Source organism: Pelobates fuscus, chromosome 2 (genome assembly GCF_036172605.1).
Source record: "Pelobates fuscus isolate aPelFus1 chromosome 2, aPelFus1.pri, whole genome shotgun sequence".
Lineage (NCBI taxonomy): Eukaryota > Metazoa > Chordata > Amphibia > Anura > Pelobatidae > Pelobates > Pelobates fuscus.
In genome coordinates this window covers 140,141,602-140,169,269 of record NC_086318.1, presented here as the reverse complement: position 1 = coordinate 140,169,269, position 27,668 = coordinate 140,141,602, and the positions used below count along the sequence as shown (strand labels likewise).

Below are 27,668 nucleotides of genomic sequence, written 5' to 3'. Positions count from 1 at the left end.
ATTTATCAAAACTAGACAAGGCTCAGACAACACAAGGAAAATACTAAATATCCTCGCTCACATGGACGCACATAATATGGAAGGCCTTCTCTTAGCGCTGGACGCGGAGAAGGCCTTCGATAGACTCAATTGGGACTACATGACCCAAGTGCTACTCAAATTCGGATTCCCTAACGAATATATCAAAGGCGTTATGGCGCTCTACTCTTCCCCGTCTGCTCGGGTCTCCAATGCAGGATTCACTTCAAACCCTTTCTATATCACTAACGGCACTCGCCAAGGTTGCCCCTTGTCCCCCCTACTATTTGTGTTGTCCCTCGAACCATTAGCGCAAAAAATCCGATTGCACACTAATATAAAAGGCATATCCATTAATAACACAGAATATAAACTATCGATGTTTGCAGAATACATACCTATTTCTGTGATACAACCTGATCTATCGCTACCACATATTCTTCGCACCCTAGAGGAATATAGTCGCATTTCATATTACAAGCTTAACCAAACAAAGACCCAGGCTTTACCCATACGTCTCCCAATTGCAGAAATTACGCGAATGAAACAGGAATACATATTCGACTGGAGACAGACTTTCCTCACATATCTAGGGGTGAAAATCACAAGTTGGAACTCCCTGCCTCTGACATTAAGACTTGAGAATGATCTACTGAAGTTTCGCCGGAGCTTAAAAACAGTTTTATTTGCTCAGGCGTATGGGATGACATGAAACTTTTAACTTGGTTCAAATGCATGTGATTATAATGCTGTTGTTTGCTGGATATTGTTTTGTCTGTTTTATTGCTGGTATGCACATCGAGACCCTATGGGTAATAAGACTGCGTTTCTTAAGAATTTTTAATAAATAAATAAATAAATAAGTACGCTCAGAGGCATTAGCACTTGTAACTTTTCCACAATACCGCAAACTTGTAGGCTGCTACTACACAAATGGAAAAATGTTATGATATCCTGGTTAGGCCGGATAAATACCATCAAAATGATGGTCTTACCGAAAATAATATATATATTCCGAATGCTACCAATACCCCTCTCACCCACGTTACACAAACAAATACAATCTATATTGACTGCCTACGTATGGGAATATAAAAAGCCCAGGTTACCCTTAACCCTACTACAATCCCCCAGCAAAGAAGGGGGACTGGGATTTCCTAGCATAGCAGCATATCACAGAGCAGCCCTGCTAGAACACGCTGTGAAACACACACTACAATGGGCCGACATGGAAAACGGGTATGACCCCACAGGCTCAGCGATAGATTATATGTGGACCCCCAAACAACTCAGGGACAAACGCAAACCTATACTACCACTCACCAAATACACCATCCAGGCATGGGACTATCTCCACTGTTCCAACAGTAATGACACTAAATTTTCCATATGGGCACCTATTACGGCTCTGAACTCAGTATCTCCATGGCTATCCCTAGGTAAATGGGGGGAAAAGGGGATCTCACGAATTGCAGATTTGTGTCAACAAGGTTCTCTATTACCATTCCCGGAGCTGAGAGCGAAATATTATTTACCCTCATCATTCATTTTCCCATATATCCAACTGAAGAGTTTAATCTCTGACAAGGTAGCTACATGCGACAAGTCCGACACCCAACGCATGCTGCTATACAACCGATGTCATTCTGCACCGGTCAGGAACAAATCTCTCACTACATGCTACTCTATACTGCTAAACCAGGTTCCTCGGCCAGAATACAATTATAGAAAACTATGGAAAGCCAAATGCACTCAATGCCCCTCGGACACCCAGTGGTTGGCTTCAATACAGGCACTAAAAGGCATTACAACCTGCTATTCCCATATTGAGGCCCATAGAAAGCTAATTTACAGGTGGTACTACACCCCTGACAAAATTCAACGGATGTTCCCCCAGTCCTCACCTAATTGTTGGAGATGTGACAGAGAAAAAGGAACAATGACCCATATCTGGTGGGACTGCCCAGATATAGAACCACTATGGGTAGAAACACAACACATATGGGGACAACTAGGGATCAACCTTCCACCGATTACTCCTATGCTAGCCCTTTTCTTATTAATCCCAATTCAGGTGCCCCGGGCAGACGCTCACATACTATTGATGACAATATTAGCCACCAGGAATATAATTGCAGGACATTGGAAGAAATTGGGTTGCCCTCTGCCAGCTTTGATATGGCACAAAACCAGACAATTTCTCCGATACAAGGTTTTATCTGCCACCACACCTAAACAGACCCATATAGCACGGCTGAACTGGCAGAAATTGACAAATCTGGAATTGCAAACCAAATCAAATTTGCAAGTTAAAAAACCCTTATAATAAAATACAAAGACAAATAATGTCCAATCTTCTCTCAGAGGATTTCAAATGTCAATCACCGTGTAAGACTATGAGCTGCTCTACCGGAATATAATTGTACATAGGGAATTGATCCAAGGATTGTGATTCATTATACCACAAACTTAGAACATCGTATGTTATTCATTCACCCCTATACTCACCCCTATAATTAATAGTTGATTAATAGTTGCTACTTGACTGATACTTGATTTTACCGCTTCGTACGGTACCCTGACTCTCGACTCTTGATAATAAAATAAAAGTGGGTTATCTACTTACGTCAACGTATGAACGTTAGGAGCTATGAGCTCAGATGTTAGAGAGAATTCATAAGACTCTTGCGATTCTGGTGATCCTTGTAACTATATTGTACTGTAACCCACAACTATGTAGGTTTGTACATATACGTAACTACGCTTAACATGTATAGGCCGTACTTAATTGTACTATATTATGTATGTATTCCTACCCTACCCCTCCCTCTTCCTTTCTGTACCCCCTCCCCCCCTCTATTGAAATCTGAAAATAAAATACTAATTAAAAAAAAAAATAAAAAAATATTTTAATATATGATATTTTTGATATCTTTATATTTTGGCGGGAAATATTTTTAAAAGTGTATCCAAAAATATTAAATCATTTTATAAGCTCATCCAAAAATATAAAATCAAGTCATTAGTTAGAGAGGATGACAAATATATTTATTTCAAAAAAATAAAAAGTATTGGGCAGAAAAGAGTGGAATGTATAGAGAAGTAATGTAGCGGTACTTACCCTCTCCAGGGGCCGGGCGAGGTCCTCCTTCTCTGCCGCACGCCGTCCTGTTTCTGAAGGGGAGGCGTGCACGGACCGCGAGAAGCAGCCACGGGACGCGCCTGGTACTGGGAGTGCGTCGCGCATAGCGGGCGCGCATTTAAAGGGACAGCGGGAGCAAAAAAATAAAAAGGTCTCCCATTGGCCCATGTCATTCCACATTCCCCATACTCTCACGTATTGGGGGCGTGGATATGACAAGGGCCAATCAAATCAATCTAATATGTATTTATACTCACCTTTCCCTTATCTCCCTGCCCTATCGTGGTTTCTGGTTCAGTTCCCTTTAGTGCTTGTATCGTTCAGTTGTGGTTTTTGGTGCTAGACCTTGGCTTTGTTCCTGACTCCGTTTTCTCTTTATCCTTGCTTGTCTTGTTCGCCGGTTTGCTCTCCTGTGTACCAGTCCTTGGCTTGTTCTAGTTTATGCTGTCTCTCTGTCCCCTTGACCTCGGCTCGTTCTGGACTCTTTTTTTCTTGTCCTCATCAAGTCCGGCCATTCTAAGGTCCGGTAAGACTTATCTTGTTTTCTTGCCTCTAGACTATCTGGACTATTCTTGCGTGTTGGGGTATATTACCGTGACAAGTAACCATTGCATGGTCAATCTAAGACCCAATAAAGCCAAATACATTGGATCTCACATGGCTAATGGTTAAGTTCACACAATTTGTGTCAACATTAAAGGGAAACTAAACACAATTACATTACATTGTGAAGCACTGTATATGGAAGTAGGCAATTCATCAAGTTCCAAAACACTTACTGGTCACACTGATTACGGTGGTTATGGCCAAATCTTGAAAAAGGAACTGATAATTGGAGTAAGTGTTTAATTGCTGAAGGAAGAAACAGACAAAACCATCAGTTGTTACAAAATTGGAAATTAAAAGGGTTTTTAGGTTTATGATCACAATAACAAAATCTCCAATTTACCATGAGTCCTCAGTGCAATTAGGAAGCACATCAAAAATTGTATAAAATAATATTTCACCCCCAAAAATAATAATTGTTTATTCATCCTGTAACAACCTTAAAAACCACACAGTTACCTACCTACATATGTACATACGAAAACTCCATCTCCCAGCAACAGTAGCAAAAACACAAATGCAAGTTGTACATATTTCATACGGATTCAATATTTTATCATGTAGCTTAGTGCTCAGTATCATATTTGACTTTACCCTTTCTTCACCTCTCATATTCACTTCCTCCATCAAGTCACATCCTAAAAGATTGATCAAATCTCTCTTCAGATAGCATTAAATACTAAAAATAGGAAGTAGGAACAAATCTATAGCCAAGATTTAGAATATCACAGAAAAAGATTATACAGATACACTAACAAGTAGCATTTTACCAACAAAACTGCTACTCTGATGGCTAGCAGGATGGGAAGGCATATAGTAGCTGCAGATAATAGATCTGCAGCTATTGTAAGCCAATATTTCATAAACCTCCAAAGAAAACTTGCAAAACAAATAGCATGCTTATTTTCTTTGGAGGGTATATCTACTAAATATTGATTTCTTTATAAGGAGTTTCTTTTTCTCTTGCTACTGGGGCATGCTGACAGCGTTGAGTCTAAAGTTTAGGTGCAATGGTATAGAACAGCGATGCATGTTATACATTTGTCTCACATAAAGAACTCATAGGAAACTTAATGCACATTGGCAAGACACTGCAACACTGCAACACATTATACCACAAAAAGGGCCACAAAGCAGAACCCTTGGGAAAATATGGAAAGCATTGTTCTACAGACCCTTAATACAATGAAGAAGGACTTGTAGTAGTAAAATAAACAAACACATAAAGAGAGAAAAGCTTCTTCTTATGATTAAATATTTGTCGGGTTAGAACAGCCAGTAGGACTGTGCACACATACGATATTGGGAAAACACACGAACCATAACTGAGAAAAGCAATCATCTCATCATCATACCCAATAAAGTAGCAGTACACCAACATACTGTATCATACTGTATAGCGCCATGTATTTGAAAACGCAGAAAGAGGTAACAAGTGCAGCTCTTCCTTCTCTGCAAGAAAATCCAAAAGGATTAGAATCAGTGGATGTTTAAAAAATTAAATAACTTATAAATGGCTAAACAAACCATATATAAATTCATATTATTTACAAACCTATTTATCGCAACATATCTGTGGAGTCTTATCCATAAAAAGAAATAAACTATACTGACAAACCTCCCAGGGTTATTCGCTGAAGTCAATTTTAAATACAAGGTCAAAATAGCTTAACTGGGAAAATGTCACTATGCTTTCAGTCTTAACCTCTTAAGGACCAAACTTCTGGAATAAAAGGGAATCATGACATGTCACACATGTCATGTGTCCTTAAGGGGTTAAATTTGAAATTCAATTTCTATTCTCATTGCAGGAGAAAAATCTCCTATCTGTGATCTGAAAGTGAGCGGGTGGCCTTATAAGAACATTCTCTACAGATCTTTTATTTTCCACCTGATTCCATCCATAGGTACACATTGTGCTACCGGTTTCATACATCCACAACAATCAACATCATGAAAATTAATTAAAGTTCTGCAGAATTGTTTTATACAATAAGCAAAGTAGATCGGAAAATTCCCAAGAAATGAGAGCAATTACAAGCAGTGATTTCACAACTGAATAACTATTTTATTTGTATATTATGCTAATAACTTTTACTCCTAAAAGCCAGGACATTGTGCTAGCAGGACACACTGAATATTTTGAACACAAATGAGCCTTTATAGGCCAGAAAGGTGCATTATATTAGAAGTGATTTCTTATAACGGGACTCAAAAATAACCCAAAATGTTCATGCAAGCGATATTTCTTAGCATACGATATATTCCTTTGAACCGCTCCTCATCAAGAAACAGTAGTAGCGGTTAGTGTAGTTAGTAGATAATGCTATCTAGACCATGTTGTAATACTTTTCGATACTGAAATATATACTCCATCATTCATCCTGCCTAAAGAGTGAACTCAATATTTTTTTAAATAAAGAAACATTTTGAAACACATTTATAAAGAGAATAACTCACTTTAAGAGCTTTGGAACACATTCTATATTTGGTGTTTGTGATGTAAACGGTGATGCTACAGAGGCCTCTTGTTCTGATAATGAAATTCCAACATGAGCCATTTTCAAAGCCTAAAAGCAAATAGTGAGAACCATGAAGAGCACATCAATTTCCCATGATTTTAACACTCAAAAAAAATCTAAATTTAGTACTTACTCCACAGTCATTGGCACCATCACCGCACATGCCCACATAATATCTATATTTAAAAAAAAAAAAAAAGGCATTTTAATACATTCCAGAAAATACTAAATAAAAGCTACATACAATGCTTACGGATTACAGCAGACATTTGCTAGGATCCCGTCATTTATAAGCCTACCTCATATGAGAGGATAAAGCTATGCAATGTTCTAAATCGGTTCTGTGCCTCTCACACATCCTTTGATGGAAGAGACTTAACTAAACTCACTGTAGTTTCTATTCTTTCATATCGCACTTTGTTTTCATAAAACCTGAGTTGAACAACAGGTTTGAAAAACCTTTGCTGAATAAAGTGTCCTCACTTAGAACATCAAGGTGACTGGAACTGCTGACAAAATCAACAACTGTCAATCAACAAATGTGTCAATAAATTCCAAGTGTGTTTCTGTGTTTGTTTTTATTCATTTTTTTTCACATTTTAAAATTCATTATCTCTGTGTAAGAGGTGTTAAGCATGTGTAAACTCTAGCATAAAGTGTCACTCCACGCACAATGACCACTTCAGTGATATGAAGTGGTTATAGTGGTTGGAGACTGTACATGCAGCATTTCACTATGAAACTCTACACATACAGAGATATTGCCTTTGTTGCCGGAGCCCCCTCAGACAGCATAATTAAAATGACATTAGCCAGCCCAGAACAAGAGTTCCAAGCTGACGGAGTCATTTTTGGGCATATTGGATATCTGGTCAGCTCGTATATCTGCCACTGTGCTGAACAAGTACACTCTCCTCAACAGAGAACATTACTAGATGCTGAATTACACACATACACATTTGAGGAGAAGGGTGAGACAGTAAGTGTTACTCTGATCAAAAACAATGTTTTATTGAAACACTTTATTTTGGTTGGAGGAATCCTTTAAGATTCTAACCCTTGATGTCGCAACAGTCTGTTAAACATAGAAATATTGTTTAAGAACAACATCTAGTGTTATGTTTGGAAAGCTTCTTAAAAATAAATATTACATTGCTACTTTTGGGGGAAAAAAAGACAGTGTCAATACATTATCTACAACTCTTTAGACAGCTTACCCATCATAAACAATCAACCATGGCTGTCATAAATGTTAATGCTTAAAAAACATACCCTAATTTTTGAAATTCCTCTACAAGACTTGATTTATCCCCTGGAGACATTCGAGCAAAAATAGTTCCATTTATCAATATCTGCAAGGAATTAAAAAAAAACAATACTTTTTAGTTTCCTGGGGTCATGAAATACCGTCAAGATTATTTTAACAGGTATAAGTTCTCAAATCAATTACTGAATGGTGAGTGACATAATCGGTGCATAATTTTCCATTGGTTTATAGACACCATCCCTGTGGGTTTGTCAGTATTTGGCTAGTATGGCGAATACAGTAAGGATTATACGTAGTGCAGCTGGAGTGTTAGGGAACACGCCATGTCTGGCACGGCTTGTTTTGAAATGAATAAAACAAAACACTAAAATATCTTTAACCCCTTCAGGACCGGACTGATTTGGCCATTTTGTATGTTAAGGACAAGAGCTGTTTTAACACTTTTATGGTGTTTGTGTTTAGCTGTAATTTTCTTCTCTCTCATTTACTGTTCCCATACAAATTATACATTGTGTTTTTCAGGAAAAGAAGGGCTTTCTTTACATACCATTATTTAAAAAAATAATAATAAAATATGGCGAAAAATTGAAAATAAAAAAAAGCTTGTTTGACTTTTACTCGACAAATACTTTACTCATCTACAAAAGCCAATAAAAAAAAACTGCTGAATAGATTCAAAATGTTGTCCTGAGTTTAAAAACACCCAGTGTTAACATGTTTTTTTTTTGCAAGTTATAGGGCTATAATAAAAATTAGTACATTACTGTTTATATATATATATTTTTTTTTATTTATCAATAGTGACATTGTAACACTTATCTTTTATAATTCTCTGAATCACACCCGACATATTTTTGTAAATTAGACAACCCAGGGTATTCATCTAAGGATATTTTTGACACTTTCTATGCAGCCATTTTACCACCAATCTTTGCCAAACTTCACATAGGTAATTTTTTTGTTTGATTTTTTTTTTTCCACATTCTTTGCAATTCAGGTATAAATTCACACATCCTGTTATGTGATGCTGCCAAAAAACACACTAATGTGTGTTCGCAAACATCTCCTGAGTACAGTGATACCACCCATACATAGGCTTGTCAGGTTGTTTGGGGGCTAAAAAAACACATTTGAGAGGTGCGTATATCCATTTTCCAACTTGGAATTTTGACATGTAGTCAACCTGCACCCATGTCCTATTTGGGACATTTTTTAAGCCGGCCAATGTATTTTACCCCCATCAAACCATATATTTTTGAAAATTAGACAACCCAGGGTATTTTTAAATGGTAGTATTTTAACACTTTTCATGCACTGAATTTACCACCAGCCTTTGTCAAACTTTTGGGTAGTAATTTTTTTAATGTTTTTTTTTCCACACACATTGTACTTTAGGCATGAATTAACAGATCCTGTTATGTGTCACTGCTGAACAACACCCCAATATGTGTTCAGCAACATCTCCCAGGTACAGTGATAATACCCATGCATAGGCTTGTCAGGTTGTTTGGGGCTAAAAGGCCACATTTGGCAAGTGCGCATATTCGTTTTCCCATCTTTTTGACATGTAGTCAACCTGCGCCCATGTCCTATTTGGGCCAATGTATTTTACCCCCATCAAACCATAGATTTTTGAAAAGTTGATGGTATTTTAAATGGTGGTATTTTAACACTTTTCATGCACTAATTCCACCACCAGCTTTTGTCAAACTTTTGGGTACTTTTGGTATGTGTTCAGCAACATCTCCTGAGTACAGTGATACCACCCATGCATAGGTTTGCTGGGTTGTTTGGGGGCTAAAAAGCCACAATAGAGACTTGTGCATGTCAGTTTTTCAACTTGATATATACCGTAGGTATGTTTTGGCCTATCTTCAGTTTGTGTTTTTGCATCCCCCCGTTAATGTTACCATCATGAAAGCATATATTTTTATAAAGTAGACGTGCCAGGGTATTGTATATGGGGTGTTTTCACATCCTTCCTCCAACCATTGTGCTAAGAAATAAGAGGAAGTTCATGGTGGTAATTTTTGAATTCTACTTTTTGATTGTAGCCAGCTGGTTTTATGTTACATGTTTGTTTGTTTTTTTCTGCAAAGTCCCCTGAGTACACCAATGCCTCCATGCATTGGTGTGCCATGATTTGACAGTAACAATTTTTGGACTTGCCTATTTTGGCAGAATATAGTTTGCTTGCTTTGCTAGGCACATGTTGAGTGTAGTGCATTTTTTTTTTTTATTATTCTTTATTTTTACTGTGCAGATGATTCCACGTTATTACATATGCCACAACAGCGTGTCTCAAGGTTTACAAGAGTTATGCAGTGGCATGAAAATTAGCACAAAAAAAAATTATGTTTATAACAAGTTTAATTCAACAGTATACAGTATGCACTTCTATGTATTGACATAAAGGTTATCCGGTATAGTGGGTCCATGTGCACATGTTTAAATAAGAGGGTTAACGCTAGTTGTCTAGCTTTACATAACAATTTTGATGGATGCAAGAAGATGCAAAAACAATGAGTATGCAGTAGATGAATCAGGCATATTTTGTCATCAATGAATATTCATTACATGTGTATGTCTGGCTATAGTATCAGGTATGGTGAGGGGTAAGGGTATCATTAGCTAGAGTCTTGTTTGTGTGGGTCACCCTATCCCCACTCTCACCACAAGAGTCCCGCTGTAGCACTCAAGTCCGGGGGTACCCTTCCCGGAGGGGTAAGTGGAGTCTTTGTCGGCTTATTCCGCCGGTCAGCCACCCTGCTGCGTCTCATGTGCTGTCATGGTAGGTTTGAGGTGTTCTCCCGTTCAGGTTCATGCCTTGCCATTTAGCCGATGCTGGGGTCGCTGAGTGGTCGGCAGGTCGTGTGGTCCTGCTTGTCTTGCTACCAGGCCTGGGAGTGTGTATGAGGTCATATGGAGAGCTGGCGCTGTTTCCCGCCCTGCTGGTGCACTGCTCCGACTCCATCAAGGGGTTGCTCTGCATCCGCATGGGAACGTTCCCCGCAGGTATCGCCGGGTGGTCGGACGAATCCAAGCCTCCACGTCTCTCACGGCTTGCCTGAAGAGTTGTTTCTGGGCATTTAGCTTCTTCCAGAGGTGAGTGCAGAGCCGTTCATAGAACTCCTGGATATGCTTTGGTGGTTTGTATGCTTGTCGGGTTTTGATCCGTTGCTGGGCCGCCATTTTAGCTGGGCCCCACGCTCCCGAGTGCTTTGCGGTTTTTCTTTGCTCGGGCTGTCAGCGATGTGGGGGTGTTTGTCCCCCGCGAGGACCGGTATGTCCCCCATCGGTCCATAGGGGGGGGCAGCAGGGCTGTTGTGAGTTCTCGCTTGTGAGCGTGTCCCGGCCGTGGGATCGGCCACCTCCCGAGGACCTCAGGCTCTGCTCTGATGTAGGCCGCATGGCCGGTGTCAGCCCTTATGCAGTGCTCCGGTGCCGGGCGAGTATCGTTTTGTAGCGTGTGTCTTTCTGGGCCCGTTACCAGTCTCCGTTTGTCGCTATTGTTATAGGGTCGTTCATTATTGTCGTTCTTTTAGATGTCACTGCACGAGCACCTAAGTTGTGCGACCGGCCATCTTGGCTGTCAGGCCCCGCCCCCCGTGGTGCATTTTTTACATCCCCCAAGTTGAATTTATGTTTTGAAATTTGCCGCTTTAAAAAAAAAAAAAAAAATATGGAGGATCAAGAATTACAAAAAGTTGTGTTCTGTGTGGTAGAACTTAAAACATGTTCAAAAACACAGTCCTGGTTTTGAAGGGCAATTTGGACAGCAAAAGGGGGTGTCTGTCCTTTTTTTATAACATACTCCGCAACATTTCTGGGGATTGGCTTTTTTTTCCAGTTGGCGGTATCTTAAAGGACCACTCTAGTGCCAGGAAAGCATACTCGTTTTCCTGGCACTAGAGTGCCCTGAGGGTGCCCCCACCCTCAGGGACCCCCTCCCTCCCGGCTCTGGAAAGGGGAAAGGGGTTAAATCTTACCTTTTTCCAGCGCTGGGCGGAGAGATCTCCTCCTGCTCTCCTCCTCCGATCCTCCTCTTCTCCTCCCCGTCAGCTGAATGCGCACGCGCGGCAAGAGCTGCGCGCGCATTCAGCCGGTCACATAGGAAAGCATTCATAATGCTTTCCTATGGACGCTGGCATGCTCTCACTGTGAAAATCACAGTGAGAAGCACGCAAGCGCCTCTAGCGGCTGTCAATGAGACAGACAGCCACTAGAGGACATAGGGGGAAGGCTTAACCCATTCATAAACATAGCAGTTTCTCTGAAACTGCTATGTTTATGAAAAAATGGGTTAACCCTAGAAGGACCTGGCACCCAGACCACCTCATTAAGCTGAAGTGGTCTGGGTGCCTAGAGTGGTCCTTTAAAAATAAAATGTGTAGCTCCAACTCTGGACTCCTCTGGCACTGTTGTTGGAACTTTAGCATCTTCATAAATGATTGTAAAACTCAGCATGAGCTGAAATTGGATAAAGGTGTTTTTTCCAGGATTCATTTTTTTAAAGAGTAAAAATGAATTGTGTGTTGCTACTGGCATCAGATAGATAGCCACCTTCTTATGCCAGGCTTTTGTTATTCTTAAGATAAGATAAGATATGGCTGCCCCCAATGTGCCTGTTATAAGCCCTGATGCAAACAGGTTTGGTCTGTACTCTGCCTCGGACAGTGACGTCTGACATGCTTTTGTTGTGGATGGTGGTTAGCATGTTAAAATCCTTCCTGTCCTTAAATTTTATTTCAAGCACTTCAGCTTTGCATTCACCTTTTTTTTTTTTTTTATTTGGCCTCTGTGATGAAAGTCACTTCACCACTGGGCTTTGGCCAGCCTTTTACCCTGTGACTATGGCCACTTTAATTTATTTTGGCTGAGAGACCCTAATTGTGCCTATTGGGACTTTAAACATAGTTTTTTTCGAACTCCCGTACAGTCGAAGTGGCCGCCATTCGAACACGTGGTGGCGGTCATCTTGTTCGCATGGGCTAAAACCGCAAAGAGACTTCAGGGGGACTTAGCCGCGAATTCCCTGGAACTATTTTCATCATGAAAACCTTGCGGTTCCCGGTCAGTCCTCCAGCGGCACTTAGCTGCGAATCTATGGAACTGTTTTGGGCATGAAATCCTGGGTTCGCCTGGGTACCCCTGATCTGGGTGATTTTTGGATATGTTGTTTACCCAGATCAGGGCTATCAGGGGATATGCTATGTTTTGGGGTACTTATGGGACTTTATAAAAATGTGTGTTTTTTCTGCCCGCGGATAATTAAGTTAATGCATTAAGTACCTTAATTATATCACATGCAGAGGGGAGGGATTGTTTACTGTATGTGGGAGTGTCGTACTGCTAATTACGGTTTTCATTGGTTCACGTCCCTTGTGTCCCTGTCCTCCATCAGGTCCAGTGGGTGTGCCTCTGGTCTAAAAAAAAAAACTGTATGAAAATCCAATCTGTGCTATTAAACTCTCAGACCTTCTTATCCTCAACTCGCAGCCTCGTCTCGTGTTGTGTTGTAGGGAACTGCGGATACTCCGTATACTCCCCTGGGTTCTAATCACTAGCTCTTCTAAGAGCTGTTCCTGCTTCGCTCTCTGAAGGAAGAGAGGTTCACCCACTGGAGCCTTGTCGTAGGTCCAGGGTGGGTAGGAGATAGCCGGACCCCAACCAAGCTGCGGCGGTTCGTGGGGTCTGCAGTGCTTATGGTGTCTGGTGCGGTGTTGATGGTCCTTGGTAAGCACTAGGAGCATCGATTGACGGAGTGTCCACCACAGCCTCTATGAGAGTTCTCGGGAAATCTTTGGCATTTTTTCCTCACAGTGCCGCAGGCCAGTGTCTGCAAATCATGAAGAGTTTGAAACGGACACTGCTATACAAAATTGTCCACATAAAGGTAGTAACCTTTATTGAACAAGGGGATCAGTAGGTCCCAAACAATTGTCCTACTTGTCCCCAGAAAGTCAGGACAGCCAGAAGGGTCCAGTTGACCATCTTTCCCCTCATATATGTGAAAGGCAAACATATAGCCACTTTCGCTCTCGCAAAGCTTGTAGAATTTTACGCCATATCTAGAGCACTTTGAGGGGATATACTGTTTGAATCCTAATCTCCCTTTATATTTCATTACGGATTCATCAATTGATACATTTTGTTGGGGGTATAAAATTCAGAAAATTTGTGTTGAAGATGGTCTACCAGTGGGCGTATTTCATGAAGCCTATCACATTGGGGAGTGGTCTCTGCGATGACAGAGGGTATTGTCATTAAAATGTAAATATCTCAGCAGCAGCTCATATCTTGCTCCAGATATGGTCTGGGAGTACACTGGACTAGAACAGATAGGGATGGTGCCCCAGTAAGAGCGAATTGATGGCTTCTTTATAATCCCCCCCATGAGCATAGTAAGAGTCCAGAATTTTTTCAGTCCAGGGACATCTGTGGGAAGCCAAGCACGTTCCCTGACTGCATAGCTACCCGGATTGGTATTAATAATTTGGGTAGCAGAGAGATTAGTCTGGGAAGCAATCTCCTCCCAGATGGTATCCCCTAAAAATAGCTCCATATATTGCATATGGAAGAAGTCATGCACATTGACATTAATGCCTGCGTTGGCACTAAAAGGGGGGATATATTGGGCTCAGCTTACTGTGGAGGTACACACTCCTCCTCCACATTTGGCATAGCATCGGAAGCACAGCTTCTTTTTGCAGCCAGCTAATACACAGATGACGTGTCACTAGACGTGTCTGAAAACTGACCTAGGTCAAAATCTGACGCAGTGTCAGTGTCAAATTGTACATGTGCTGCATGTTTCACCAACACACTACCTAACTGACACTAAACTAACAAATTACTAACACACAATTATTTTTTTTACAATCTACCTAACCCTATGCTTAAATGACTAAAACAGACTAAAACTTCCTTTAGCGGCAATCCCTAAACTAACTCCTGCAAAAAGAATCGAATGGAGATTTGCGGGAAGGAAACTGACTCACTAAAATTAGTTAAAAAGCAGACTAATATACAGCATTTAAACAAAAAATAACCCTGGAGGGCAAAAAAAAACACAGTACAAATGCACAGCTGTAACAGAATTTGGCAGGGAAGGGGTTAAAATTGAATTTTAATACTTTTTTTCACAGGTTCTGGCACTTTGGCAACACTTGAAGAAACAGACTACAAACTATCACGCACTGATCTCTGCCGCTCTCCCTTTCAAAATGCTACAGAAGAGAGAGGGGCAGAGATCACTGTCAAAGTCAGTGTTTGTAACACCCACTTGTAACACCCATTGACAACAGACAATTGGCATAATTGGCTGTTACCATCTGCCTGGTAGATAGTAACAGGAGGATTTCGGCAGAAGCAATCTCCAATCACTACCGCTGCTCGTTTTCCGTGATGACGGTTCAGGACCGTCACCGGTCCTCAACGGGATGTTTCCGATGACGGTACTGAACTGTCATAGGTCCTTAAGGGGTTAAATAACACAATTCTTCTTACAAACATGACCTGTAAAATATACATAATGTGGTGCAATGTGCTATGGGTAAAAAAATGCCATTCAGAGAGCTGATTCATTAGTACACCAGTCAACCGTCAGTCTTCTGTTTTACAATGATACTTTTTAAACCACTCAACCATATCATTTTTTCCATAATACACAGCTTACTGCTATGTGTATTTTAAACATTGAAACATACACACAACAACAACAAAATCACATGTTACAAGATCAGGAATATTTTTCCCGTTGAGGAAATGTGTTATTACCTTCTCAAGGAGATTTTTATAATAGTGAGATAGAACTTGGTAAGAGCTACCAGTCATGGCAAAATGGTATTGAGGCTTATCATTGTAACTTATCGGCGCATCTTCAATGTTCAGGCAAATTTCCTAGAAATGAAAAGAAAATGTAAGACTTCACCTACAGAATGATCCTCCACATACTATGTGATATGCGGTGGTTAAAGTTACAATATCTTTTTTTCTTTAATTTTTTTACATTTTCAAAACCATGTTGTGTAAAGCATAGCAACAACTTGACACCTTTCATTGCCTTATATTAAAACAAAAATTAATTTTGAGTAGCTAGAGAACAAGAAAAAAAGAAGGTCTGTGTTGAAGTTGTGAAACTAGAAGGGTAAATATTTTATCATTCCAGCGTCAAAATGGGAGACATTAAATTAGTATTTGTGCATTTAAATTGATTTAGTAATTTTTGCAAAAATAGAAAAGCTGAAATAATTATATTTGTTTTTTGTATATTGTTCTTTAAAATGGCAGAAAATATTAGCGTGGAATATAAGTATTCTGTGACATTCTACGTTCATGTCACCTTGAATAACATACAGTAAAATAAAAAAAAATATTTCAGCCACAATCTTCTGTTCAATGCAACCCTTACCTACCTTTAACTCAGAAACTTTTGTCTTGCTACCTTGTACCAGGGTCCATGTGACAGATTGCAGGTTGGATCCATTGGGTTCCTTTGCGTCAATCAGAATAACACTGCTTCCTTCAGCGATCATTCTACAGTTTTTAGCAACAGTAACAGCTGTCTGGAGATTATCTCCTGCATGGCAGATATTTTATTGAGTAAAACATATATTGCACACTGTATACAATGTCAAATGTAAATGAAAAATTGAAAGCATAATTTTTTTTTTTTTTTTTTAAATCTGTTTTATTGAAGATTCGTGAAGTTAGAAGCGGCATTTATCAGTACAATTATTGGCATCAGTAAGGACTCGCAGGTCCTCAATGTTCATAACAAAATAAGGTCACATATAGTCTGTGTATTGATTAACATACAGTGCTGTACCGGGCTTGAAGAGTCCAGATATTTCAAACATATGTATGTAGAACAACAAACAGCACATTACACGATGCATTACTACCTTTCTCCTCCTGGCACCAATGTGCGTAGCCATGGACCAATCCTTAGTGTATTGTATGTCGCGGGTGTATCCTGCAAACCATAGCGTTTCGCATGGGGTAGTTTTAGGAATGTCACACTCTAGTGGGGTCCGAGCCAGAGCTGATATGGCTATTTGTCAAGGAGCTCTGTGTGGCGACTAGGCCACCCATTATATATAGATACAGGCATGTGTGTGTTGCCACTGAATACAGGTTTTTTTTTTTTCGCCGCTCCATCCGCTCTAACTGTCCCCCCCTCCAAGTGTGTGCATAGGTCCCCATGTCCTCAGTGGAAACCTAAATAGATGTGAGAGAGGTGAATATTGTGCCTATTGTCCGTGTTCACCAGTCAGGGTGTAGGCTCTTCATAGGAACGTGAGATTGTCATGTCCATGAGCTCGCTCGTGTGTAAAGTTTGCAGGTGAATACCAGAGGTAATTTAGTAGAGAAGAAAGAAGAATTAGAAGAATTAGAGGAATGTGAAGAAGGAGAAGAGTTAGAAGGTTTGCCCCCCAGCCTACCAAGAGGCAGGGTAAAATAGAGTGAAGCAGGCAGGCATGGTCACGCCCCGTGGGGCCCGCCACCCCCCCCCCCACGCACCCCCCTGCTCGCTCCACTGTGTCCTATCGGTCACAGGACACAAACGTGAACCACGGTCGCCACAGCTCCGCATGCCTGTCCTCCCTACCAAGCAATGTGGCCTGTATCGCCTCCGCTCCCTGAATGTCCTCCACCCTACGAATCCAGTCCTCTACTCTTGGCGCCTCCGTCTTTTTCCCATATAGCGGAATCAGGGCTTTGGCCGCATTGAGTAAATTACGTAAGATCGATTTTTTGTACATGGCAATCGACAGCTTCGAGATATGTAGAAGGGGCAAAGCCGCTGTCCATTCCGTCGTTTCTCCCACGATTTCGGTTATCTTTTCCCTGATCATCTCCCAATACGGGACTATAAGGCGACATTCCCACCATATATGTATTATTGTGCCCCTCTCCTCGAGGCATCTCCAGCATGTTGGGGGCGTCGCTGGGAAGATTCTATGGAGCAGTGTTGGGGTTCTATACCAGAGTGTGATTAGTTTGTAATTTGTTTCTTGGTACTGGGTGCTTATGGAGCTTTATGTTGCCATAACAAAGCACCCTCAAAGGTGGTGTCCAGTAATGTCTCCCATTGTCTGCGGAAGGTATCATTCTCCGTCAGATATCCCACCAAAAGGGAATTGGTAGAGGGTGGCTACCGTTCTGTCCAGCGAGGAGACTCTGTCGCATCTTGTTTCGAACCACATGAGGTCCCTGTGCAGTCGTTCCTTATTGCGTATGGTATCGTAAAAGTGCTTCACCTGCATGTAGCATAGCAGGATCAGGGGCGTCTCTCCTAGTAGAGAGTCCAGGGATCGTAGGGCGCCGTCTCGCAAGACCGTGGAGATGGGTACATGTTCACGACCCTCCGCAAAGGGCCATGCTCTCGACGGGAATCCCCCACCTATCGCCGGATTGTGGGCAATAGGGAGTAATGGACTGGGTATAGGTGAAATATGGGGTTGGTCTCTTAAGAGTTTCCAGCTGGTAAGCGTTTGAGCAATTATTCCTCCTGACTCCCCTCTGCTACCAACTTTGGGGCCTCCCGCCCATATGGCAGATTTTAAACGAGCCTCTTGTCCATCCCTGGTTAGTGCCACCCATTGTTTTCGGTGTGTGGCAGCATGCCACTCCAGAATGCGCTGAAGGACTGTGTCTTGGTGGTAACATCTAAAGTCAGGAAGTGCTAGCCCACCCCGGTGCCTCGGTAAGCAGAGCAAGTCGTGTCAGAGTCTCGGTCTCTCCCCTTTCCAAACATAATGAATGACTGCTGACCTCAGTGTGGAGAAAAAGTGTGAGGGTAGAGACAATGGGAGTGTCTGAAACGAGTACAAGAGCCTGGGTAGGATGTTCATTTTAAGAACTGCAATTCTTCCGAACCACGATATATGTGGATATGCCCATCTCTCCATATCCGCCAGGACCGTCTTCAGTAGTGGGTCGAAGTTTTGAGAGTAGAGTTCCCCCGGGTCTGATGTGATCCAGATCCCAAGATATCTCATCTTACAGTAGCACCATCAGAAAGGGAACAGAGAGTCCAGAGCCGATATTCCGCGTCAGGGATGGTGATGTAAAGCACTTTGCATTTGGACAGGTTAAGTTTAAAACCCGATATCTTACCGAATTGTGCTATTGCATCCATCAAGCAGGGCATCGTGGTTCGCGGTGAGGCGATGAAAAATAAAAGATCATCCGGGTAGGGGGCTACTTTATGTTCCGCTCCTTGCCAGGAATATCCAGTAACGTCAGGATGTTGTCTGACAGTTTGGAGCAGGGGTTCCAGGGACATGGCAAATAGCAATGGCGACAATGGGCATCCCTGCCTCGTGCCATTGGAGATTGCGAAGTCAGTGGTGAGTGCCCCATTCACATGCACCACTGCCCGTGGTTTGTGGTACAATGCCCGAATCCATGTGAGGAGTCTCTGTCCAACCCCCATTTTACAGAGAGTGGCAAGCATATATCGACATCTCACCCGGTCGAATGCCTTTTTGGCGTCCGTGGAGAGGAAGAGGAGGGGTTGCACTAGCTCCATGTTGTATCGCAAATGCCCTCAGGGTACTATCTCGTGCCTCTCGACCGGGTATGAATCCCGTTTGGTAGGACTGATCGGAGCCTAGTCGCTAAAGCCTTAGTGAATAGTTTGCTGTCCACATTCAGCAGGGAGATTGGGCGATAGTTGCCACATATCATCGGGTCCTTCCCAGGTTTCGGTATAACAGTTATTATAGCCGCCTGAGATTCTGCCCCGAGATTCTCCCCAACAGTGACCGCGTTAAGAGCTTTTGTGAACCATGGTAGCAATATGGATGAGAATGTTTTATAATACCCTACGGAGAAGTCGTCCAGGCCTGGAGATTTACCCTTCATGGCCGATTTCAAGGCAGCCGAGAGTTCCTCCTCAGAGATTAGGGCATCCAGTACCTCTGCTGTATCTTGGCTGATGGTTCTCGTGATAGATTCCTGTAGGTAGTCCCGCATCCGGGCCTCCTCCGCGTCCGAATCATCATGTCCATCAGGTGCATGTATATTATAAAGCAAGTTGTAATATTTCCTAAATTCTCCCGCAATCTCGTTCGGGAAGATCGTCGTGGCGCCTGACGAAAGGCGTAAGGCGCAGACCTGCGAGCGGGGTGCGTTTCCCTTCAAGAGACGCGCCAGGTATTTCCCTCCCTTGTTGGCATGGGTATAGAAGAACCCCTTGGAGTGGTGTAGGGATCTGAGGTAACGTTTCGTGAGAAGGTCTCTTAATTGTTGCCTGGCCTGCATGAGTTCCCCATATGTCTCCATCAACTGGGATCGTTTATGTCGTTGTTCCAGGTCCGAAATGGACTTGTAAAGATCCGCCATATCCCGTGCGGCAGCTTTTTTCTTTTTGGAGGCTATTTGGATAAGCAGGCCCCTGATGACGCTTTTGTGGGCCTCCCATATTGAAATCGGGGACGTATCCGGTGTGTCGTTATCCCGGAAGTATTGTTCCAGTGCTTGGGTAATTTGTATTCACGTCTCAGGATCAAGAAGGAGAGCTTCATTTAGCCTACAGGACCACGTAGAGGGTCGAAAGAGGGGCAATTCCAGTTCCACAGTGACTGTGCCGTGATCCGACCAGGTGGCGGGGTCTATTTTGGCAGAGATCAGTCGTTGAAGTCCTATTTGGCGAATGAAGATATAATCGATGCTGGAGTATCGATCATGTAGTGCCGAAAAATATGTAAAGTCTTTAGTGGAAGGATGTAGGGTCCTCCAACAATCCACTAGGTCCATGTCCCCCAGTGATCTCTTCATAGAGCGTATGTTGAGTTGTGAGATGCTACTGAGTCCTGTCGATTAATCTAGGATTGGGTCCAACAAAGCATTGAAGTCCCCCCCTAGGACTAGTGTACCTTCGGAAAAGCCGCTTAGTTTGTTTAACCCCTTAAGGACCAAACTTCTGGAATAAAAGGGAATCATGACATGTCACACATGTCATGTGTCCTTAAGGGGTTAATGTCCCCCTAAAAAACTGAGCTTGTCGTCTATTAGGTACGTAGGCAGTGGCAAACGTATACAGCATGCCCGCAATCGTTCCCTTCAGAAAAAGAAAGTGGCCCTGCGGATCAAGTAGACTAACTTTTGGAACTCCAGATCCGCTGCGATCAGAATGGCCACTCCCGCCTTCCGTGCTGTTGGGTGATCGCAGAAGTAATTGGTTGGGTAGGATTTGTTGTACAGTTTGGGGGTAGCCCCTTTTCGAAAGTGTGTTTCCTGTAACAATGCCATCGATATACGATTCCTTTTCAATTCCCGCAGTAAATGGGTCCGTCGTTCCGGTATATTCAGACCTCTACAATTTAAGGTGAGGACAGACAGGGGAGCGGGGCGATAAGCACCAGGGGATCCAGGTGCAGTGCCGGTGTCCATGGTGGCATCACCCACTCCCAACTACCTTTCCAGCCGCGGCAAGGTGACCCCCGGGGAGGGCCACAACCCCTCCGGTGCGGACCAAGGAGAGGCCTAGAGGGATAAGACACTTCAAGTCCAGAGACAGAAGGAAGGAGATTGAGTAGGATAGGAGGCAAGGGGGCAACCCAAGAGTGGGTAGAAAGGGAAGAGAAGAAAGTCGGGTGCCTGTACTAACAGGCTTCACAGCTGAGACCAGATGTGTCTCAGAAGAACCACCTCCACTAGGGAGGTGACTCGTGCTACGGCTAGAAACGCAGAGGCCCCGCTCTGGCAACCAGGCCAAGTAACAGGAATCCTCCGGGTTCCACCGTGCAGGATAAGCACGAGCGTGGGTTGGGGTGTGTGGCTCGGCACCAGCCACGTAGTTGATAGTGTGTACGTGTTCAAGGGAGCCCCTACATCCTGGCCCCTTATATTATGAAATACTAGAAACAATTAAGGGTGATCCATTCCAATTAGTAGTATGCATAAGTAACAGAACAACAATAAGGGTGCGATTACATTCTATTAACCTTTCACGTATAACAGTACAACTAAACAGGTGCATCATATCTCTCCTCCCTCTCCCCCCCCAGTCCCCGCCCCCACACACCACAGTGATCCGGCCCTCCCATCCTCCCCCCCCCCCCCCCTTCCAGCCAACCTCCCCGCCTATTCAATTACAGTCTGCCAGAGTTTCTGGTCCTATCCCCTGATCCCCTACATCATGAGTGCCTGTTAGGGTCTGTAAAACAATTGAGTTTGGCCGTTGTACCTGTAAAATGTTACCCATGAAGGTTAGCCAATACGGGACAGGGTAATAATGGGCCCTCTAGTCGTCGGGGAGCTTCGTGTCCTAGGGCATAGTGTCAGTGATGACTTATACTGTATAAGCATATTGGAGGGTAGGTGTATTCGTGGGGTGTGCATCAGTCATCCTACGTGTCTTATGACAGCTTGTCTTGTCACGAATCCAAGCCCCCCATCCAAGTGGTAGCGTTACCTCCTGTGCCCTCATAGTAATTAGGGAGTCCGCAGATGTATGTAGGGGATCCAGGGTGCCGGCTCGCTGAAGTCCCCATACCCCCCCTCCAATTGCCAATCAATCTTTTTTGGTGTGGCGAATACCAACTGCCCGTCTAGTGTTACCCCGCAGTAGGTTGGGCCCAGGTCGGTTCAGGAGAGGGACTGAGTTCGTAGGATGCCCCGAAGAGCTGCCAGCATGCCTCACAGGAGCCAGTGAAAGCATAAATTGTTTACCAAAATAATTACTCAAAGGTTGACTGTAAACACTGTGTCAGCTTCATCTCATTAAACTGGTAATAGTGTCTGGAGTGCCCTGGTATTGTTATTTCATTCAGCATTTAACAGTTTATGTTTTAATTCAACAAGAGTCCATCCTTTCTGTGCTGCTTTGGCTAATGAGGAAGTATTACCCTGAGCAGTAATGGCAGATGTGGTAGGCTGACTGCTTTCAGCCTATCAGAGCTCCAACTGGAGGTATGACAACAAGAAAGTGTGTAATCTCAGCCATAGCCACACTTCAAGAAGGGGCCGGACTGTGGGTGGCCAGGGGCACTTATTTAGTGTAAACTGCTCGAACATGGTTTAATACTGAATGGAGGGATAGTGCCAAGGGACACAAGACACTATAACCAATTCAAAGAGATATGGTTATAGTGACTACAGTGTCCCTTTAAGCAAAAAGTCATGAGACAAATATATATTATGATTCAATAAAGCACACCAATTATTGTTAACATTTTATAACCATGAACATTAAAATCAACAAAGAAAGCATACTAAACACTGTGTGAATATTTTCTGTAAGTGGTGTATATAGCAGAAATGTAAGATTAGTATAGAAATGTGACCAATTCACAAAACAGTGAAACCGAGAATTGTTAACAGAAAATCAAATTACAAACTGTGAGCTAAAGAAGACAGATTGTGACTTGAATTTTGTGCTTTGTAGAATATTACATATCCTTCTCACACTTTCACAAAGTTAAATAACAAAAAACACTTAAAGAAACACTAGAATGTATAATTATGCATTTTAAAAGAATTTGTCATCACTACCTGTTATCATGACCGTCCTTATGTTGGCGCTCGCAAGCTCCCTTAATACTGGTTTAGTTTCTAACTTTAGTCGATTCTCCAGCACCAATAGTCCGAGAAAATTAAGGTTGCACTCTGCTTCCTCCCTTTCAGAAAAAGAAGACAACACAAATGTAATATTAAAATATTACACCAAGAAAATCCAGCCTCTAGATAATTCAAATGTTTATGCAAATGGGAAGAATAATGCCCACACTATAAAGATGGCCAACATTGAGAATGTTTTGACTAGGAATGTGAAATTCCCCAATTATTTCACCACAATTTCTCCAAAGGAGATATTAATATTTACACATCTTTCTTAAAGGAACACTATAGTCACCTGAACAACTTTAGCTTAATGAAGCAGTTTTGGTGTATAGAACATGCCCCTGCAGCCTCACTGCTCAATCCTCTGCCATTTAGGAGGTAAATCCCTTTGTTTATGAACCCTAGTCACACCTCCTTGCATGTGACTTGCAAAGCCTTCCATAAACACTTCCTGTAAAGAGAGCCCTATTTAGGCTTTCTTTATTGCAAGTTCTGTTTAATTAAGATTTTCTTATCCCCTGCTATCTTAATAGCTTGCTAGACCCTGCAAGAGCCTCCAGTATGTGATTTAAAGTTCAATTTAGAGATTGAGATACAATTATTTAAGGTAAATTACATCTGTTTGACAGTGAAACCAGTTTTCTTTTCATGCAGGCTCTGTCAATCATAGCCAGGGGAGGTGTGGCTAGGGCTGCATAAACAGAAACAAAGTGATTTAACTCCTAAATGACAGTGAATTGAGCAGTGAAATTGCAGGGGAATGATCTATACACTAAAACTGCTTTATTTAGCTAAAGTAATTTAGGTGACTATAGTGTTCCTTTAAGGTAAGAAACATAAACAATAGAAACTAGTGAAGTGGCAACACAGTTGGAATTTAATGGACAACTGTAACCTCAAAAGTATTTTTCAATATAATAATCTTTTCATCAAGTATTGAACTGAAATCTATTTATAAATGAAGTATATGTAAAAGAAAATAGGCCAAGCTTACAGGATCCTTCAGTAATATAGATGCACCTTACATTGTCAAATGCTTCCATCTGCTGGACCCTTTCATTACACACCAAACCGGAATTTACATAGGTGAAACACAATCACACAATCTTTTGAATAAATTAATTTCTCCTTCATTGTTCCCAACAATTCTGACTTTAGAAAACAGCCCTGTAAGTGCTAAGCCCATCTTTGCTAATGAACAGCAATACACCCCTACTTTTCTTTTTTTTTTTTTACATACTGCTATGGTGTTTCTTTATTCATATATGTGGGTTCAATCGCCTATTTGTAACAGCCTAATCTTACCAGCAGCCATTCTATAATGGAAACCTACATTTGCAATAGGGTCTAGTGATTCTAGATTAATAATTAAAAAAAATAAAAAATATTGAAAACTGTCTGGAAGAATAACTGCCACTGTATCTCATACCCTTACAATAGCAATTTAAAATAGGACTAAGAAAATACATGCCAAAATAGTTGGTTACCCTCTGTAAAACTTGTAATGGTATGCTTACCTTTTTAAAGCAGATACATTAAAATGTTCTTGGTCTTCCAGTGTTTTATAAGCCAATCCAATGACTCGGAACCCCTGCTTCGTGTAAAGTTCTAACTCATCTGAAAAGTTACTTGGAACTGTTTGACGAAAAAATTACATAAATAAATAATTGCTACATTATTGATTGTGTACATAAAGAACTAGAGAACCCGGTATCTAGAAAATATCTATTTAGAACTAAAAAAGTATCTTGTAAAGAGTGCAGCACTAGAAATATGATACACTTTCCTTATTAAAGGTACTCTCCAGTGCCAGCAAAACATTATTTTTCCTGGCACTACAGGACCCTACAGTGTCCCTCTCCCTCCAACCCCCATCCCAAGTTGCTGAAGGGGTTAAAACCCCTTCAGTGACTTACCGGAGTCCAGTGCCGATGTCCCTCGGTGCTGGGTCAGGCTCTGCCTACTCTCCTCCCCCGCCGGTTGACGTCAACCGGCGGGGGAGACCTAATGCACATGCGCAGCATTGGCCGCACACGGGCATTAGACCTCCCCATAGGAAAGCAGTATTTCGGCAACGCTGGAGGTCGAAGAACACGGAAGTCCCTCTAGTGGCTGTCTGATAGCCCTGCAAGGTAAATATTGCAGCTTATAAAAACTGCAATAATTACACTTGCAGGGTTAAGGGTAGTGGGAGTTGGCACCCAGACCACTCCAATGGGCAGAAGTGGTGTGGGTGCCTGGAGTGTCCCTTTAAGAGACACCCAGACAAAGCAATAGTCTGCATGTGAGTTTCATACATCGTTTCGATTCAGACATAGATAGAGCTGACAGTGATCTTTGAGTCTTGTAACGATTTTGACTTGTTGATCTTGAGGTGCCTTAATAAAGACTGCATCCTATGATACTTTGCATCACTACAAGATATTTATTTCCGTGCTCTATTAGATAAATTTCTAGTGTTACATTATTTTACACTGTGTTCCTAAACAATATATCTAATTGTCCCATTAGTGTATCCAGTATATTGCATCTTATGCTGTCACTGCTCAGGTGACTTGCCACAGTGAGTTATATTTAATTTGTGCGTTGTGTTAAGTGAGGGGAGACTTTTTACATATTAATTCAAAGTATTTTAATGTTCTATTTTGCACAGCTATTCACATTTACTACTGTTATTGCCAAAGTAATATTTTACGCTTACCATTCAGCATGTGTTTGCACTTTATAAAGTCACTGATTAGTTGACTTGCACTAATTTTGCTGCACTGTACTTTTCTGATAGTTGCAATAAGAATTTATTTCTGTAGTTTATTGAATTATAGTTTCATTCAAGTACAACCATGGTTAATTAAGTCATTAATCAGCAATCACAGTCATGCTCGGTTTTCCAGTAGTGCATTAATACGTAAGCTAAATATTTTTGTGTATAATTATTTATTTAGTTTGCCGAGTTGCTTTTCATTACCCAGTAGTGCAAAAGATAATCAAATAATAGCAGCAATATACACAGCACAATGGTAATAAATTGCCCAGATATATTATAGATACTTAGCCCTTATTTATAAGTCACCAAGATAGCAGTGCATTCAGTTTGTCAGCTTTGGATGGAGAAGATTACAGTCAAGTTCAGCAGGTTTGTAAATGCATGCCACAGAGACGATCAGCTGAGTTGAGTTACAGCACACCCATTTGTTAAACACCTTCAGGGCCAACGACACATCATGTCTCATATCATAATAAGGGTTTTTGCGTAACTTTAACCAGGAAGAAATTACACTAAGAACTTTAAAATAATTGCTCACAATGACAACAAAAAGGACAGGCTAGAAGTAGTTGCAACACATATATTTAATGTATCAAGCGGTGTGTGAGACAGACGTCCTGCCATTAAACAGTGGATTCATTAAAAAAAAAAAGTAAAAAAAAAAAGTAAAAAAAAATTGAAAAATTAGTACCTGTATCTTTCTTGCAAAATGAAGCCACCATCTCAGGAGCTCCTTTCATGTATACTGAATAGCCAACCTCATTAAGAACTTGGGTGATAACGGACATGCGTTGTAATCCAGATGAGAATGGGAACTGCTGCAAAACAGCAATGCCTTCCGCATGGACCTATTTGACAATGTGTTTGTATAGTTACATAGCTCAGAGTAAAAACAATAATAACTGATTTTTGTTTATATGTCATTTTAAGTCGCATTCCGAATGGATTTGGGAATAATTAATAAGAGCTAAATCCTAAAATGATGCAAAATTATAATAATTGATGTATGTTTTATGTTTGCCTGGCCATGTTATTCAGTAATAAACAATTAGGACAATAAATTCAAAAATGTATACAGCAAAACTGTAACTGAAAAACAAAACATGTTTTTTTGTTTCACATATTTCAATAATTTGGAGGAAATAAAAAGTGCCACATATCTAATAATTTAAAAGCTTTGTGATTTTGGACCGGTAATAACATATACCGGTAATACCTTTTCCACATATAAACAGTATACTTTGGAGATTAAAGAGAAACTTTAGGCACAGAAACAATCCACGGCCCAAATACATATGAAATAAAAATCACTGTTACATAGATATACCTCAATTAAAAAGGCATAATTAAATGCATGCATGTTCTTATGGGGGTATATCTAAATACAGCCTGCATAACATGCAGTTCTCTTGTTTGCTGCCTTTGCATACCCTTCCCTTCTAACCTGCCCAGACTTTCTGTAGCTGTCCAATCACAGACTTCCCAATGTAACTCAATGAGAAGTCTTTGCAAGGCAGTTGTTGCCTCCACAGACCAAAGACACTGTTCCGACATTTCAGCATTTGTTTTGGGAGTCTGGAGTATCCCTTTAATGAAACAGTTTTACTTTATGGATCACGCTCCTGCAGTCTCACTGCTCAATACTCTGCCATTTAGGAGTTAAAGCACTTTGTTTATATAGAGTCTTAGCCTCACCTCCCCTGACTGAAACTAAGACAGCCTCCATGGAAAAAATGGTTTCATTTTCTATACGACCTTACAGCACAAAATGTT

General features: G+C 41.5%; 1 protein-coding gene across 2 annotated transcripts in view; it reads right to left on the bottom strand.

Moving 5' to 3' along the window:
- LOC134586872 (probable cation-transporting ATPase 13A4) overlaps positions 1–27,668 on the bottom strand; it is a 160,051-nt gene that overhangs the window by 23,303 nt on the left and 109,080 nt on the right. For both annotated transcript variants that reach the window (XM_063442773.1, XM_063442774.1), the window contains exons 16-25: positions 26,587–26,743; positions 24,649–24,766; positions 23,063–23,187; positions 15,973–16,136; positions 15,335–15,457; positions 7,561–7,640; positions 6,422–6,464; positions 6,227–6,336; positions 5,122–5,218; positions 3,940–4,012 (exon numbers count right to left, since the gene is read on the bottom strand). In XM_063442773.1, the coding sequence (XP_063298843.1) occupies positions 3,940–4,012; positions 5,122–5,218; positions 6,227–6,336; positions 6,422–6,464; positions 7,561–7,640; positions 15,335–15,457; positions 15,973–16,136; positions 23,063–23,187; positions 24,649–24,766; positions 26,587–26,743 (1,090 nt within the window). The remainder of the gene's footprint in view (positions 1–3,939; positions 4,013–5,121; positions 5,219–6,226; positions 6,337–6,421; positions 6,465–7,560; positions 7,641–15,334; positions 15,458–15,972; positions 16,137–23,062; positions 23,188–24,648; positions 24,767–26,586; positions 26,744–27,668) is intronic.